This window comes from Magallana gigas, chromosome 9 (assembly GCF_963853765.1).
Source record: "Magallana gigas chromosome 9, xbMagGiga1.1, whole genome shotgun sequence".
Classification (NCBI taxonomy): domain Eukaryota; kingdom Metazoa; phylum Mollusca; class Bivalvia; order Ostreida; family Ostreidae; genus Magallana; species Magallana gigas.
Genome location: NC_088861.1, coordinates 23,343,481 through 23,361,669, shown reverse-complemented (window position 1 = coordinate 23,361,669; position 18,189 = coordinate 23,343,481). Strand labels below are relative to the sequence as shown.

General features: G+C 31.1%; 1 protein-coding gene across 1 annotated transcript in view; it reads right to left on the bottom strand.

Annotated features, from left to right (window-relative positions):
• Positions 1 to 18,189, bottom strand: part of LOC117685030 (E3 ubiquitin-protein ligase rnf213-alpha) — a 94,328-nt gene that overhangs the window by 4,947 nt on the left and 71,192 nt on the right. The window contains exons 26-44 of the mRNA XM_034459217.2: positions 17,938 to 18,051; positions 17,629 to 17,685; positions 17,334 to 17,534; positions 17,147 to 17,210; positions 15,819 to 15,907; positions 14,471 to 14,565; positions 12,289 to 12,433; positions 11,537 to 11,708; positions 11,304 to 11,404; positions 11,160 to 11,217; positions 9,262 to 9,443; positions 8,060 to 8,186; positions 7,857 to 7,937; positions 6,388 to 6,577; positions 5,792 to 6,017; positions 5,609 to 5,683; positions 4,362 to 4,553; positions 3,165 to 3,254; positions 2,426 to 2,619 (exon numbers count right to left, since the gene is read on the bottom strand). Of these exons, the coding sequence (XP_034315108.2) occupies positions 2,426 to 2,619; positions 3,165 to 3,254; positions 4,362 to 4,553; positions 5,609 to 5,683; positions 5,792 to 6,017; positions 6,388 to 6,577; positions 7,857 to 7,937; positions 8,060 to 8,186; positions 9,262 to 9,443; positions 11,160 to 11,217; positions 11,304 to 11,404; positions 11,537 to 11,708; positions 12,289 to 12,433; positions 14,471 to 14,565; positions 15,819 to 15,907; positions 17,147 to 17,210; positions 17,334 to 17,534; positions 17,629 to 17,685; positions 17,938 to 18,051 (2,453 nt within the window). The remainder of the gene's footprint in view (positions 1 to 2,425; positions 2,620 to 3,164; positions 3,255 to 4,361; positions 4,554 to 5,608; positions 5,684 to 5,791; positions 6,018 to 6,387; positions 6,578 to 7,856; positions 7,938 to 8,059; positions 8,187 to 9,261; positions 9,444 to 11,159; positions 11,218 to 11,303; positions 11,405 to 11,536; positions 11,709 to 12,288; positions 12,434 to 14,470; positions 14,566 to 15,818; positions 15,908 to 17,146; positions 17,211 to 17,333; positions 17,535 to 17,628; positions 17,686 to 17,937; positions 18,052 to 18,189) is intronic.

The window sequence follows — 18,189 nt, the reverse complement described above, 5'->3', positions numbered from 1 at the left end:
TCTCACAACTTTCAATCTACACTACCTGAGGATGCTTCCACACAAGTGTGAGCTTTCCTGGCCGATTAGTTTCTGAGAAGAAGATTTTTAAAGATTTACTTTATATATTCATATGTTAAACTTCGACCCCCCATTGTGGCCCTACCCCCGGGGGTCATGATTTTTTCAACTTTGAATTTACACTACCTGAGCATACTTCCACACAAGTGTGAGCTTTTTCTGACCGATTAGTTTCTGAGAAGAAGATTTTTAAAGATTTACTGTATATATTCCTATGTAAAACTTCGATCTCCCATTGTGGCCCCACCCTACCCCCGGGGGTCATGATTTTCACAACTATGAATGTACATTACCTGATGATGCTCTCACACAAGTTTCAGCTTTCATGTCTGATTAGTTAGTCGAAGTTTAACAAATAAATATATAGAGTAAAGATTTACTCTATATATTTATTTGTTAAACTTCGACCCCCCCCCCATTGTGGCCCCACCCTCAGGTGAGCTTTAAAGGTTAAGTTTACAATACAATAATTGTTAAAGTTGGTTTCTGGAAGAACAGACTTTGAAAATTTTCTTAATAAATATTGACAATTTCTTTACTTTTTTAATCTTTAGTTTTTAAGATCTGTGTACAAACATAGAATTGTGAGCAAATCTCTGTATCTTGCTTATAAATCGAAGCGTAACACTCAAATATGGTTAGTAAATAGAAATTGTAAACAATTAAACACAAGAAACATGCACTATAACAAATAAAGAACACAATTTATTTTTTCGAAATGAATCATATATATATATATATATATATATATATACCTACAGATTTCCGTCAGCGATATCAAACTCTATTTAAACTGAATAAACTCGAGAAAATGCCGAGCGACTCAACAAAACCTATTGCATTGTAATCTACCATTACGCAAAAGATAATGCCGAATTACCGATAGAATGAATTGTATTTCAGTACTTTTTTGATACAAAAGATTTTGCTTAATTTGCGCAGGTAAACAGTTAACTGTTTGATTTACCGAAGTATCTGTTTGATTTGATACGTAAAAATCACGAAATACAGACGATAGTCTCCAAGTTACAAAGCATAAATAATGAAAACGAAACGAAAATCAGAACAAGCTAACACCAACGTCATGTGTGAAAACTGTCAACGCATTGAAATATTTAGCCTCAATTTACTTCACAAAATCGGCACCAATATATTTGGCATGTTTCAAAAATTTCCCTTCATACGCGAACTGTTGCATAACAAGCAAATTCATCATAGTCAGGTCGACCCTTTTTCGTATAATGTCATAGCTGCTTTAAACAAAGAGCCTCGTTTTAGAAGTATGGAATACGAGTCTTGGTAAAATGGGTATGCAAACCCGGGCCGTGGCAAAATAAAAGCCGGGGCAGATCGGCAATCGTCAATTCCAAATACGCATTATTTTGCGGCATATTTACAGCGAATACAAATATTACTGGTCCATCAAATATCCTGAAATTTTAATGAGATTGGCAGATTAATAACTGCCAATCTTTTGTTTTGCCCAGGCCAAGCCTTGCCTACCCATTTTACCGGATGCCGAACGCGAAGCTGAAACACGCCTTTCCTTTATTATTAATTTCGTAATAACTCAGATTTGAAACAGAATTAGACCTTAATTTTTGTAATTTATATTTTCCTTCCCATAAGGATAATTTATGCTAAACTACGTTGAATTGAAATCAGTAGTTCTTGAGAAGAAGATTTTTAAAAATGCACCCCCCTTTTTCTACAGTTTCAAGGTTTTCTCCGCTTTGGATACAGATCGGACTTTTATTTCTGCAATTTATATTCGCCATCCCTTAAGGATGCTTTGTGCCAAATTTGGTTGAAATTGGATAAGCGGTTTTAGAGAAGAAGTTCAAAATGTAAAAAGTTTACAGACGGACGGACGGACGGACAGACAGACGGACAGACGGACGACGGACAAAATGTGATCAGAATAGCTCACTTGAGCTTTCAGCTCAGGTGAGCTAAAAACTGTCCCCTGCCACCTTCATATACAAAGCCCACACGTTTGTATTTATGAAAAGAAAACATTTTGCGTAAATATCCTAACATCTGACAAACTTTTCCTTTTTTGACCATTTTAATCTGTGGTGACCGCCTAGTTTAATTTAGCATAAATCAACGGGAATATCGCTTGGCTGAGCAAAAGTGGTCATAACTTTGATGTAAACTGCTGTACGAAATCTCTTGCATACAATCCTGGACAATTTTATCGAAAATGTTTTGTGTTGCAACTTTACAATTCTAGAACGTTTTCACACTAACAAGTAAATAAATAAGCTATTTAATGAATTCCACACCGCCTTTTCATAAAACAAAAATGTGAAAAACGTGCATTTTAGCAGGTTTACTTGGCATATACAATTTAATGTGATACCTGGTTTTATCAACATCAGAATCCTCATCTTCTGGAACATCAATAAATAATACAATGCATTCAAACAAAACTTCAAGGAGCCGGTCTTTTTTTGCCTTGGTAATCCCTTTGCCTTGTAAAATAGTTTTGACTGAGGCTTTTTCTTCTTCATTCATTTCTACCCTTTTGGCTTTTGGAATTACCCTAAATATGTCCTTTAAACAGATAAAAAATATTGTAAATAATACTTACCGAAAAAAATAACAGTGTCTTCTTAAATTGGTGTTAGCATTCATATTTGATTTAATAGTTTATCGTTTATAATGAATAAAAACATGAACTATAATTTGAAGTAAAGTAAAAAAAACGTCTATTTTGCACCTGCATGAATATACTATTAACTCCTGGTACATGTATTTGAACAGATGTATTACATGTACCATTTGAAGATATTGAAATGTTCTCTACAACACTGCAAAAATCATAGGCTAAGTTCGTAAAGGTTAAAATATGGTATATTAACGTTTATAGCATATTATATTATTTGCACAATATTATTATTGATTAAAAATGGTTTAGGAAGAACTCAATTTAAGCATAATTGCGAATTTTGTTGTGACCGTTAAATGTGAATATAACGAAAAACAATTGTTTTGCATCATTGGCTTTGAAAAAATATTTCCATTTCTATATTACATCTTTTTTGAAATTAAGAAGGTGTATTTTACTTTTGCACCTTATTGCCTTTATCAATACTTACTTCCTTGTATGATGAATTGTGCTTGGTTTGTTCTAAGGAGAGGGCAATCCAAAGTGACTGAGCGTGTTTGCAATGACATAACATTTTATCCTGTAAAAATGTGTAGAATTCATGATGTAATCAAAGTACTGAAGTACTGACGGGAATTGATTTTATCGATTATCATATATTATCTTGCATGGCAATTAGTTTCTAGTCTGTATTTGAATTACGCACTTTTTATATGGATTTTTAAACTTTTCTGACAAGAATTTCCAGAAACCCCATATGAATCATGTTGTGTAATATTTAAAGGTGGATTTTAAACTATGTATTAGTTATCGAAAAAATTCTAAAAATTGTATGGATCCAAGCACTATTGATATCGAACTCTAGTCTCGTTCAACCAGACGTTCGGCTGTCTCTGTTAATCTCCGACAAGCAAGAGGGACTCTCTGCTTGTCGGAGATTTACAGAGACAGCCGAGCGTTTGGTTGAACGAGACTATATACTACAAAAATATCAAACTTGTCCGAATTATATAAAATCTGACTATTTTCAAAGTGTTTATAGATAAGTTTCCTTGAAAAACTATGCTTTAGCATAAATTACATCGATTTTTTCTATTATTTTCAAGAACTAAATCTTGTCAGCGGTGATGATTTGTGCTTAGGTCCTAATACTGCTTAACTTTCGGTTTGACAAAGTAACTGCATTGGAGAGTTGATTAAAATCAACTCCCAAAAAGTGTCAAAATATGTTCATTTTGACACAGTTATATATTTAATCAAAGTTACACCTTTTTTCAAAAATATAAAAATTACAAGATGCCACTGTATATACACGTGATTTTATTACTTCATTATGGTTTTCACTAATTCTTTTTTAATTTGCAACACAACTTATTCTCTTTACGTAAAGGAAAAATGCCGTTTTGCTTTGCCTTCAATACGCAAACGTATCCCTACGTTGAGATGGTAATTTAAATTATTATCTGGGCTTCTTTCAGTTAGTTTTTTCATTTTGTGAGAGAGATGATTACATCACTAAAGCGACAAACAATATTTATCGAGACACAGATCAGAAAATAGTGTAAGCTGTTGATCATAACATGTATAAGAAATCAATAATTTTTACTTTAACAATAAGAGTATTAAGCAAAAAATAATAGCAAAAATACTTTGTCGGTAAAGATAAATTAATGTAATTCTTGTCTACCTTTAAAACTGGAAGCGGATTTTGTATTTGTAGAGTTTGGCTCAGGTAGGATTCGAGGGACATGTTAATATCTCCTCCTACGGATTTTAAGAAGCTGATCGCGATATCGAGGTTTTTCAGTGAAGTTTTTATGTCTGGGTAAGTTGAGTCACTGTCCAATATTTTCTGAAAAACTTCTGATGCAAGAGGTTCCTGCAAAAAGAACCCGCAACTTAATTCGAAAAAAAACCCAGAAAAAAAGCCAAAACAAACCTAACCGGAGAGGACAATTCATTCCGACATAAATTTGAAATTGAAATTTTAATCAGTTTTAATACATTGTAGCATAACGTTTACGTTTTGATTGGTGTATATATATATATATATATATATATATATATATATATATATATATATATATATATATATATATATATATACATACACAAAACGTAATAAAATGAATTGTTATATTCAGCAGTTTATTCTCACTATATAACTCTATATAGACGAATAGTCAATAATTGTAATATTAGCTCGTCCGAAAAAATATTGACCGGTCAATATGTTTTTAATATTGACTGGCTAGGAATAATATCTAGAGAATATTCCAACCTTTTCAGTTAATCGCTTCTGATTGGTTGATTCGTAAACGATGACGTAAATAACTCTTCGCGACTCTAAAACAAGGTGACGTCATAATAGACAACCAGTCAAGGCAAGTAAACAACAGACGCGCAATGCAATGGTTTGCTATCCTAAAGGATATAAGGATTTGCGAATTACTGTGAAGTAAAATAAGGTAGGTCATATGTATGTTAATTCTTACGAGCGGCGGAATATCACCAGTAACTGTTTGATGCTGAGGATATTTTGGAAATAACTTTGCACAAAATTAAATTCGTGAACTCTATGTTGAGCTGAGAAAACAACGGCGATCTGTTTTCAATTACTTTCTTAATTTTTGGTATGTTTATTCATATAACAAAACAAATGTTGACTGTGTTTTCGGGTAACGTTGATTATATTAGCCCCCCTTGAGACGAAAATATTGCCCTCCGCTTCGCGTCGGGCAATATTTCGTCCCTCGGGGCTAATATAATCAATGTTGCCCTAAACTCTAGTCAATATTTGTGTAATATGATTTTTGCATTGAAAAAAATATATTTTCTGTCATAGTTATAGTCATTTTTTACACTGTACCTATAACCAGCTTAATATCTCTTCTTCTTTATCAATTATTGATAACTAACTAGTGTAAATTTTACCTGTTTGACTCTTTTTCTTAGTTCTCTAAAAACGATTGCGTTTGTTCTTTCACAAGCGTAGGTCATTAGTGGAAACTGAAAATTTAACATTTTAAGAACATTATGTCCTAACATTTAATGCTGAACTTCATCAATCATATCAATTTCGTTGTATCTATAAAAAGTATAATCTGAGTTTCTTACCTCTGACAAAGATGACCAAGATATGACAGATTTGGAAAATAAAAACCTATCAATCAGTTGGTTTTCAAGATCAGTAAAAATGTATTCCTGTCTGGTTCCTTTGTCTATTTCGAACGTGTACTGACAATTAGCCATTATCAAAGGCAGAATGTCAGTGGTAGGATGAAAAGTAATGAGATGCAAAGATGTCAAATCTTTTAAATGGACTACAGGTAGATCACTGTATCTACAAAAAGATATAGTAATATTGATAATAACAAAAGAAATATAAATAATAATACAACATAAACATATTAAACAAAGGAACTTGCAACTTTCTGTTTCATATATACATGGTGTTTTTTTTAAAGATTTCATCTGTACATATATGTAGATTGATATTTTACTTTTACCTGAAAAAGGTACAAAGAAACTCTATAAAAAATTTCTTTGTTAACCTTAACAAATGGGTTTTAAAACCATTTAATAACTCGAATTTTAAACAAAAATTAATTTATCAAGTACAACCCGTAACAACCAATACTACTTTTTATATTTACGTGAACAAAGTATATGTAAGCTAATACGCTTAATGGTTGCAATCATAAACAACTTACTGACAACGTCTTTCTTTGCAGTATTCCATCAAAAATGTGTTTTGCTTTTGGAGCAAAAAATAAAGCAGAGCATAAGAACAAAGGCCAATGTCTTCGAATGCCGGCAGCAGGTAGCCAATAGGTTCTTTCATTGTGATTTTGTTACATATATCTTTGGGCAAGTAAACTTTTCCTCTTGGAGTTGGAAAATCTAACAAATTATATGACAATTGATTAAATAAGAATTTAATTACTTCGTTCAATTTTGTTTATCCCCTATTCAGTTCTGTTGATAATGTGACAAAAATATATCAGTCAAAATTAATGAAAATTAATGTACCAGATAATGTGAAGTTTAGCAAATATGTAACAAGATTACAATCAATCAACACATGTGTGAATTGGTTTATTGTGCCAAGGAGTTACTGCACTTTTTTGCATGACAAACAGTTTCATTGGTATGCTATTTACATTACAAAATGTATGATTAGTACTTTTATGTCCTGTCTGGCTGTCATGAATAATATTGATTTTTTTCCTTACATGTGTTTTGACATTTGAATGAAAAATTGCACTTTCTCAAATACAGTGAATTTGTTATTTAATCTTTCATGTATTCATTGATTCGCATTATTCCTCTTCCATTTTTGACTACCGCCTTAATAGTGATCGATTTCTATTTTTGTGCTAATCGCTATACACCCATTTAGAAGGACTAGAACTCACTGCACTCATGTGTTTTATTTTTCTGAACACGTTATATTGAACGCAATGATTTGTTAAATGCGTTTTTATAATAAAAAAACGACAACCAATTGAATGCACTACTGAATATTATCTAATGAAAGTCTAAATAAAACGAACCTAGATTCAGGCATACACATTTCAAAAATCCTCCATCCATGAAAATGGTTTTCCTGTGTCGACCTCTCATAAATATCACAAATGTGCACAAAACATACACTGTAGTAAGTTGTATAATGACAGTTTATACTTTGGTAAACGTATTGATTAATTTGTACAGACTGATAAATATGAACATGCGTTGTTACTTTCTTGGATTTGTTATTGCTTCCTCCTACTACATTATGTACATCTGTCTACGAAATGCTACAAATGTACAGTGTACATGTATGAACGACGTTTTCGATATGCATGCGAAGTAAGACAGCATTGTCTGTGGTAGATATTTCGGATACCTTGGGAGCACTTTAATAGAAATACTTTCTTTCACTTCTTATTGATTTTATTTTCCACATCATTTTCTTTAAAATTTAATTACAACAAAGTACATGTCTAGTTCATGCATTCGGTAGTTAAATGCTAGAAAGCAACCGACCGTAACTATCTCAATCGGTATATCTAAGTGATGAGTGATTTGAAAATCCTGGCGACAAGCTACTTTAATGAATTTATGTCAGCTTGAGACTAACCATATACATTATATACTGTGTTTATGAAAAAAAATAATTTAAAAGTAACAAACTTACAAAACGTTGGTATGTCTTCTCTAACACACTCCCAGGCTTCTAAAAAGTTATTTACCAATTCCTCTAAATCACTGTTTGTGCCTATAATTGATTATAAGATTGATCTTATTAACGTTTCAAGTAAATTAAAGATTTTGGCATATATATACAAATTAATATTTGTTTCATCAGAACATTTAAGTAAGTGAAAATCGTTAATTTACCTTCCTTTATGGCTTCTTTAATTGACAATTTATCTGATCTCTCTAGCTTATCCTGATAACAACTGATTAAGAGCCTTTGAAGTTTAATTATGTTTGGAACCCTCCTTATAACCTCAAGGAAACGCACCTGAATAGTAAGAATATTTATGAAATATCATCTATCACTAAGATTGAACAGATTAATGTTATCAAAAATATTTAAAAAAATGCTCTTTACCAACATTAGTAATAATGCTTGTAGAATCAATTAATGACTTCACTATAGATAATCATACCATACTTGGTTAGGAATATCTTGAGAGGGAGAATTAGTAAGTAGATACATTATTTAAAAGAAGATTGTTGCTTGTTTTAATATGGATCACCGTGTATGCATTTGAACAAAAATGTGTTTGAAAAAAAATCTTATTAATGTTTAATAATTAAACATAAAAAGTATAAGATCATTTTTTGACACATTCTGCCATCGGCATATCCTTACCTTTTCATAAGGTTGTTTATTTTATTTTTGTACCACAAGACAGAGAAAAAAAATGACTTAAAAAAGATATAATGATTATCATGAAAATATTTTCAAAACGCTAAATCATTCTGTTTAAATTTTTTTATGCATAATTGATTTGGGGTAAATTATCAACGTTAAAAAATTTGAAACCTTTTTTTCTTTGCAGAAAAAATCAATTCTGATTATTTTAAAAGAATAAATACAGGATATTAGTATATCGTATATAACGGAAAACACATATATTTTAATGATACGAGTTATATTTTATTTGTTTGAATTAACATGCTTCCAGCTAGCAATTATAATTGATGTAATAATAAAATGAAGTAATTAAATGATACGCTATATATTTAAATTATGCATTGAGTATATATAAGTTTTGCAGGAGAGTTTTAACATTTCAATCCGACGGCTTGGAACAGGTTATGGTTTTTTTTAAAACCGAAAATGTTTTAACGTTATCATGAAACATATATTAAATCGAATGTTATCCTTAATAAACCACAAAATATTGTAATGATAAGCGAATTGATACGATATAGGCGCTTCATAATGACGTATGCCAAAGAGGATATGTTCTCACCCAAACAAACGAATGGAAACTGACTTATTTATACGTAATATCTTATTTAGTATAAGTCTTCTTTCATATATTTGAATTTTAAACAAACTGAACTGAACAAAAATAGCATATTACCTCTTTCAAAAACATTCGTAGAATCTTGAAGTCACTCTGGGGTGCATGACCTTCCAGTGTTTCTCTCAGATGGTCCAGTGTTATTGGAGATTTATATCTCCACACAACTGGAATATTCTCAAGTTCATCCAAGTTCACCTTTTCACTTGCTTCTCTTTCAACCAGCAATCGCATGATTGGATCTGTTGATAGAGTTAACAGTTTCAACATATTTTAACTTACAAACTAAAGTTTAATACAAAGGTATGTAAATTCTTTTTGAAGGACTTATGCTTTTTGAGTAAATTATTTTAGTTAACCTACACTATATGGGTCTATCCCTCTAACTATTTTAGAATCGGTAGTGCCTTTAAGCAAAAAAATAATTCCAATACTTACAGTAGAATATACACTTACTGGGAAATTTTAAATCAGAATGATTGACACGTGTCAGAATAAAGGATTTACAATGCTAAAAGCAAGTGTCAAAATTGAATTATCATTTTACGGAAAAAAATGAAATTGTTTAATAACCCTTTCCAAAACTGTAAAATTCTCTACTTTGACTTTCATTTTCAGAGTTTTTCAATAAAAACACATTTTGCCGGAAAACAAACTTGATTCACGAAACAAATTTTTTTTACAGAAGAGACAATTTGATGAGCATTCATTCAAGAGGCCCCTCGTTGCTGAATGAAAATTAGCACTGGAGCTATGAACCCTAACGTTAACATTATCCCCTATGGAAAATGCATTAGTGGACTATAACCATGTACATGTACTAGTGCCACTTGTTCTAAAAATTCTATAAATAACGACGAAATTGGGAAATATCAGAAACTGAAGATGTGTTACATTCAAGGTGGTGCAACGTGTGTCCAGCCGAGCGGTTACAACTTGTATGTTTTTGGACACGTACCAGTTTACACCGCTATTCTGCAGAGCACTTAGCACCAAATAGTCGGTTGTGTACTAGACAGGAAACATACTGCATCAATGTTTCCGCTAATTACTGTAACAAATTAACTTACTCAAGATATTTACGACAACTGGTACAGAAAAATTAAATGTTAATTTCACAGGGATTTATCCTTTGTTCTTAACTTATCAATACCTCCATACCTAATTATCTGACATCAATGTCCTAAACTTAATTAAGTCCAGGTTATCTATTTGATAACTACTTTAGGATCAATGCCCCCGAACAACTGACCTTACTAAAGGTCTTGGGTACTGCCCTATGACAAATGCCCCTCGGCAATTGGACTAGCAAAGGGTCTTGTTTTGGTTTCTATCCAGTTGATTTCTACAGCTCACTTTGACACTAGTAGTACATACAGGCTTATTAAGTTTTTAAAGCCACGTGCCTAAGGTACGATGATTAATTACCTGACGCAACATATCCTATACGACTTATTCATCCAAAATATAGCCTTTCCTATTATATATAGCTTATTCAGTCCTAATGTATTATTTAATTATAATAGACTCAGCCTGCTTTCCTAGAGAATCTGCAATGATCATATTCTCTAATTTTGCCGACTACCGCTTTATATAAAGCATCAAAACAGTTTCATTTAAAAGTGGGAGCAGTTTCTAACCATGGTAAAATCATGTATAACCATTTTCTATCATCAGCAAACGTATCATCTAATTTATCTCAGAAGTTTATAAAGTACATGTACGTCTTAAATTTTGATTGTAAACAACAACTCTAAACATGAAAATCATTTTCTCAATTAACATTTATATAATTATCGATCTTTCAAGAATTATTGAAGAAGTGTCCCTAATCCCTGTAGATTGGGAATTAGGCTAATTTTTTAACGAATACTTTACGACGCTTTCATTGAAATCCATTTACACAGTTCAGCAAACAATAAACTTGTTTAAATGCAGTTATTACATCAATTCCCTACCTATACGGTTGTCTTCCTTGAGATTTTTATTCAAATCGGATAAAACGATGTCTAGATCCTGAAAACAAAAATGAAAAGTGGAATTGCATAACGATGCAAAACATAATTGTATGATGTAAATATGGAAAACAATATAAAAAAGACCCTTAATGGTTCTTCCAAAAACGATTCAGCAAATTGTTTTCCCCATTTAAGTCGCGCATCCTCTGTCTGCAGCTGTCCTATATCACTGTCACTAATATGACCTAAAACCACACAAATAGTAAATTAAACATATGGATTTACCTAGCTTAAATTTGTTGTTTGTTAAATTCTTTATTAAGCATACGTAATGCAGCTTTATAAAAGTTTTATATCTAACGAGCAAATTAAAAAACCTGTTTCAGCTTTCGTGAAGGTATTGCAGATGTAGTGTAACAGTAAGTATACATCTTCTTCACATTTGCCAGCTTCCTTCTGAAGAAGTAGCAACTCTTCTTCCATATGGCTCCATAAATTGTCAAAAATGATGTCCTCTGGGTCGGTTGAGTTTAAAAGTGTGTTGATTACCTACAAGATATGTAAACCATTTGCTCATGATTTATTTTTTAGAGCATTCCATCATCACATTACATTTTATCACTTACAATTAAACTAAATAATATTGATCTTATTCCCATTTAGTAATAAATAAATGATAGATAGATAGATATTCCGATGTCTTTTTAAAAGTGTAAGAAAACTCGATTGCTCAATATTTAAAAATACCTTTGGGTTGAAAACATTCATTTAAAAGTATAAAAACTTCCAAGATTTCCCCTTTGAAACGCCCCCTCTAGCTTATCATATTTCAATACACGGCTAAAATACGATGTTTGCTGGAATTTTGCAAAAGACCCGAATAATAACGATGAAAAATTATGTGAGGTATTCAAAGTGACTTCCAAATGGAGACTAGAAGTCAACATTTCCTTTTATGAATCTAAAGAATCAGTTTTCGTTCCTGTAAAATTTTTCCGAGTGAAAAACGATAATGTGCTAAGTTATCTTGTATATTTACATTTAATTGCATTGCACTTCTTTGAGACTTTTGCGGTATTTTGTATTTTTACAGTTTACTTGTGAGTGTACAGATAAACATAAGAACTACCTTTGGATATTTAGAAGCACCCAAATACATTGCAATGCGAGTAAAAATTCGTAATGTTGTGCACTGTATATAAGGAAGGTCAAAAACATCTTTTTGTTGCGTGGCTCTTTCTTCTAAGACTTGCTCTTCTTCTGTTGTTTCCTCACTAAATTGTTAGATAAAAGAATTTTTTTTTAAAAGTGCTCGTGAACTTTTTAAAAGACTAGAAATAGGACCGTGTTAACAATCAATTTAATTATTATTGTCATGTGTGATAAAACAGCTAATCTGCTCGATTAAATGATAACAATACAATACACAAACTGCATATATAAAATATATGTTTCAAGTAACTTATCATGTATAATAAACAACATGTGTATGAACCCTCTGATAAACATTTAGTCTTAAATAGTTTTATTTTCACTTTATTCTTATCAAATATTAAATTAAATAGAATGTGGGCAGCAACCTTTTATTGAAAACTGTTTTCCCTTGTATTTTCAGATGCTGTGAGTATAAAAAAAATTGACTTTAAAATAGTTTGAGCATGTGGTTCGAAAAGTTTAAAAGTAAATGTCAAAGAAAATTATCAATTCCCATTTCGTGATTTATAAATTATTAGAAAATATGAAATGAACTTAAAACTATCTTAAATAGTTTAATAATTATGCTAATTATAATTTGCAACTTTAAGCACTATTTTGAAAGTTTTTCTTTTAAATCTAAAGACGTTTTGATAAAGTGACTGATCGCAACAGCACATGTAAAAGTATTCTTAACCAACTAAAGAGAGAGCAGCTACGTCGGCTCGCACGTTCCTCGACACATAATTTGCTGCAAAATTAAAGATTTTCGAGACAATAATGACCCGCCAGTACTGGCGGTGTTCGCTTTTTTTTTTAGGGGGGGGGGGGATGAATGATGTGATTTTTCAGATCGGAATGACTTTAATTATCAAAAATAATAACAAGCTAAATAAAATAATCGTCTAGTTATAAGCCATATACACGTAATGCTATCTAGTAATGAGTGTATTATAAAGTAACACAACTAACACATCGTGTGACATTAGCTGCTACTTTTTAAATTGTTTTCAGAAAATAGTGCCTAAAAAAGACAATTCCACAAACGATTTTGTTTAGGATTCAGAGAAAAATAAAATTGCAATTCTCTTAAACTAAAAATGAAAACCCTTTGTGTGACTTGTATATATACTACTATATTAAAATATTAGACTCGAATTTTTGGTCTTTAATACCGAGAAATCGAAAGAGTATTGTTATTTGTTTTATATTTTTTAAACATTATTGGCACTTGAAGATTACCAATTTGTTTTTATTGTTTCTCGATCAAGCTTCGCTAATTAAAAATCAACGAAAATTCTTTTTAAAAATCCGGATATCATATGGATTTCTCGGATTTTACAATCTTGCGCATGCGCATTACATTCACACTAAATCACGGAAGGCTCTTTAGTTTTTGTTTCCACAATATCACATTTGCATGGATAAACTTGGAAACGATATTACAAATACGTGTAAATTTTCATTGAAAAAATGTCATATATATATATATATATATATATATATATATATATATATATATATATATATATATATATATATATATATATATATATATATATATATATATATTCTGTTCATCAAAGGAAATACGGGGAATACTCTAACTCAGTGTATTTAATATAAAAAAAATCCAGATAGATCTGAATGTTAACTCGAAGCGAGTGAAAAACCTTGCTGGAGAAAGTGTTGAATTCTTCATTAATATAATTAAATTTTTAAATGAAAGGTATTACAGCCTCAAAATAGTTTACAGTATTGTGAATAATTTGACTTTTATTTTCAATCATCATTCATCATAACTTCATTATTTTGTTCAAAAAAAGTTTCGCAGCGATTCTGCAAATTTTTGCTACATTACGGGTATATGGTAGGCATTTTAACTGTGGTATAGGCCTGTCCCGAGTCAGAGTTAGAATATTCTAACTAAGCAGAATGTAGTGAAATTAATAGCATTATTGTAGGCTTTAAGCTTTATTATGTAAATGGCAACAATACCCTGTGTCGATGTATCTATTTCGTAAATGTCCGATATCATATACAATGTCAACCCGTGCACGCAAGGGTCAAAGTCTAGTTTTATTTAAGAATCAAAATAAATCAAATGATAGTAATACCCTCTGTCCATCAGTCGCAGTTCACCTTTTTCAACACCACTTGGGATGCAACACTTTTCCCTATTACTATGGATTTCGTCCTCCGAGGTGTCACTCTGAAAAAAAAAGTTACATAGAATAATCTAGGTAAAAAAATATACATTTAAGGTTGTATTACCGTGAGAAGAAGTACACTAATATCAAAATACTCTCAGCGGCTTGGAAATTTTAAATTTTACAATATTTGACCAAACAATATGTATTGAAAATTGTTGGAAAAGCGAGAATTATAAAAGCCCCATCGGGATTCGAACTCACGACTTACAGATCCGTGGTTCGAGCTCCAACCCATTGCGCTACGTAGTTTGGAAAAATGTTTTAGTTTTGGACAAGAAAACATTTATAAAATTACATGTATACTTGATTTTATTGTTTTTTCCATCGGAAATACGTTATAATATTGACATATTGAATATATATACCACCCTTATATAAACAGTTCATGCACGAACAGGCATATTTTACCACATTCAAAGGTGATGTTTAATTTTAAACCGATAGAAAGTATTTTGTAAATCATCATGAATATTCTGTGATATCAGCTCGCATATCTATGACAAAACAGATATTTTTATGCCTTTTTTACCGTATAGAAACGTCTTATATACTTAATTTGTAGTGTTACCTACTTCCTTATTACGGAAATATTCTATCTGCACTGTTTGTATTTTTTATTTTATGGTTGACCTACATGTTCCGGATAAGTTGTACAACGTACATGCAACGGGTAGCTAAGCAGGGCTGCATTTTTATTTTCACATACTGGTACTCATTTGTTTGACAAGCATTGAAGCACAATGGAGTGAGTAGAATTTGTAATATGTCTAATTTCTATTAATGCATATATATGTTTTCTGATTTACAAGGCGCTATTTTTATGCAGGTTTTGACTTTGTTTATCGTGCCACCAGTGTGCTAGGTTTAGAATCTCTCTTTAGCAATGTTTAGTGTATTGAAACTAAATCAAATTCATCATTAGACTTAACATTTTATAACTTTTTAAAGTATTTAGATTTAACACATTGACAGAAAACTGTAGGAACAATTTAATGCATGATGACAAGTACACATATGTATTAGGTATTTACATTTAGAAACCGCGCGAAAATGTAGTGCAAATGGCATGTTGTTAAATGTGGATTTTCCTTATCAAATAGGTTCAAAATCAGGTTCATATGTTTTACACCAAAATAGTCAAATATCTAGTCATGCAATCTTTCTTGTATTGCACAGTACATCTGTACTTTTTTAGTTGTATTTCTTGTATGTTAATGAACGCTTTGTTGTGTTTTCAGATTTAACCACTCACATCAATAACGTTTAAACTTTTGCAATAGGTTTCGTTGTCAATGTCATAGGCAGCATATACATCGTCTTCATCAAATAATTGTTCTTCCTCTGCAATATACATATGTGTAGTACTTATATATCAACAACACTACGCATTCTAAAGTGGCTGATCAAAATTAAAGATACTTGGCCGGTGATTTGAATAGATAAAGCAATAAAAATGAAAGATAATCTATACAATGAAAATTATCAAATATTTGAAACAACCACACCCTTCTTAAAACGGAAAAACGTAAAAGGAAAATAAATGTTACATCAAAACGAAACAAAATGTACTTCTCAACTAAAACTACAAACTTAACAAACCCACAATAATATGAGCATTTACACATTGATAGGTTTATGTTCATTTAAGATTGCCTTTTTACCGTAACATTAGCTTGACGGGGTGCATGACCAAGATTAGTTTATAATAATTATGAACTGCAGTCCAATATACCACCCATGGCCGTTTTAAATGTGACAATTACACTAGCAGGTAACATTGGACAGGGCGCAGGACGATAAGATATTTATTTGGCTTATATAAAAGATGTCTTAACATACATATCACAATTAAGCAATCTAAATCGTTATTTCATCCATGCACATTATCACAATAGGTTAATATATATGCTGTATTGGTGCATTGTACTAAGCACAATTTGATCTTTGCAGAACAAAACGTTGTCATTAAAAATATATTGCATATTGTGTGCGACAATGTCGCAATCGAATCAAAATGGCACTTAAATTTTCTGTCTCTGAGATATTTTGTGCGCCTTAATCCTTATATATTATATGACCAATATAGCTCTGTCATATCAGCGAGTCCCGTTGCTTCATGGCAAAAATTAAGAGGTTGCAGTTCCCTTTCATGTCTCTACAACTTCATTATTCACTGTTTGCTAGATACATGTGTGTAGTGTAGAGAAGGGGATGTCGTCAGTAGTTTGAGAGCCAACCAATGTATAAGTTGTTTTCATTCACTTACAATGGTACAGTTCGAATAATTTGAAAGTATTTGGAAATGAGTCGAAAACATTGTTAAACGATAAAACGACTAACGACGGCAATTTGATTAAAATTACTTATCTATTGAAAAAAATTACGGTATTTGCAACCTTTTTCGTACTTAATTCTGATAAGTAACAATCAAATTAAAATTTACTATTGAATCGAAATTCTGATTTCAATGATTTGTTTAATTTATAATTTTGGAGTTATAATTAGTTGACATTAAAACTAACAAAACCATTTCCAAGCAAATACCGGTGTTTTAAAGAAATACATGTTTTTGTTTCTCACTTAGTTTCGCAATGATTACATCGTCATCATCTTTGTCTTGTGGCATTGTTGGAAGTAATACATCCTGGATAAAAAAAAAAATCAGTAAAGAAAGAAATTAAAAGCAAAACTACAATTCTGCACAAAATACCATGTGATATTATTTTGCTGATGGCGTTTTACTTTTTTTTCATATTAAATAAATTACCTCTACTGAATCTGGACAAGTAATCAATCGAGTAAACGGCTCCAAGAGAGTGCCATCCGTTGGGGTCACCAAAAGAGTCACGTAAAATTGAAAAATTAGGCAATTCATATTCTGATGATGCAACTCCATATTATTTCTAATCCATTTAAGTGTCGCGTTTCCATGTATTTCGTTTCTGCAAACATCTTGTAAAATTGCTGTCTGAAATTAAAAATAACTTTGTCAATTTCTGAAAAAAAGGTAAAAAAAAAAAAAAAAGATGTAAAAAACTAATGTGATAAAAATCAAATCTAACCTGTGAAGTAAAAAGTTGTTCCTTTTCAAATAGATCTTCAAAAATGTGCATCGCCTGCTAAAATAATCAATTTGTATTTTATTTATTTATTTTTAACGAGATAACAAGTCATTATTTATTCGTTATGTTATAATTGTCATAAATCGCAAAGCATTGAAAGCAAAAAAAAAATTGACCCCAATTGTAGATCATATTATTATTCGACCGATAAAAGCAAATAGTATATAAAAGCAGGCTTTAAATAAGTCTGAATACGAACAAACTATTAATCTTTACACTAAACAACCTTAAGATTATAATCATTGTTACCTTGTCTGATAACCTCCGTCTGTCATCTGGAGGAAAAAGATTGGAGAATGTTACCTCTCTGAACAATGCTAGCAGCAAATATATTTCTTTTGCACAGTGTGACTCTTCAAGTATCTATATTTCAGAAAGAGTTCAAGCAAAACAAATACAATATACACTAAATAAAAAAACGTGTTTAAAAGAAATAAAAGAAACTAAATTAATTTGGATTTTCAGATAAAAATCATTGTTAATATTTGGATTCCTTAATCC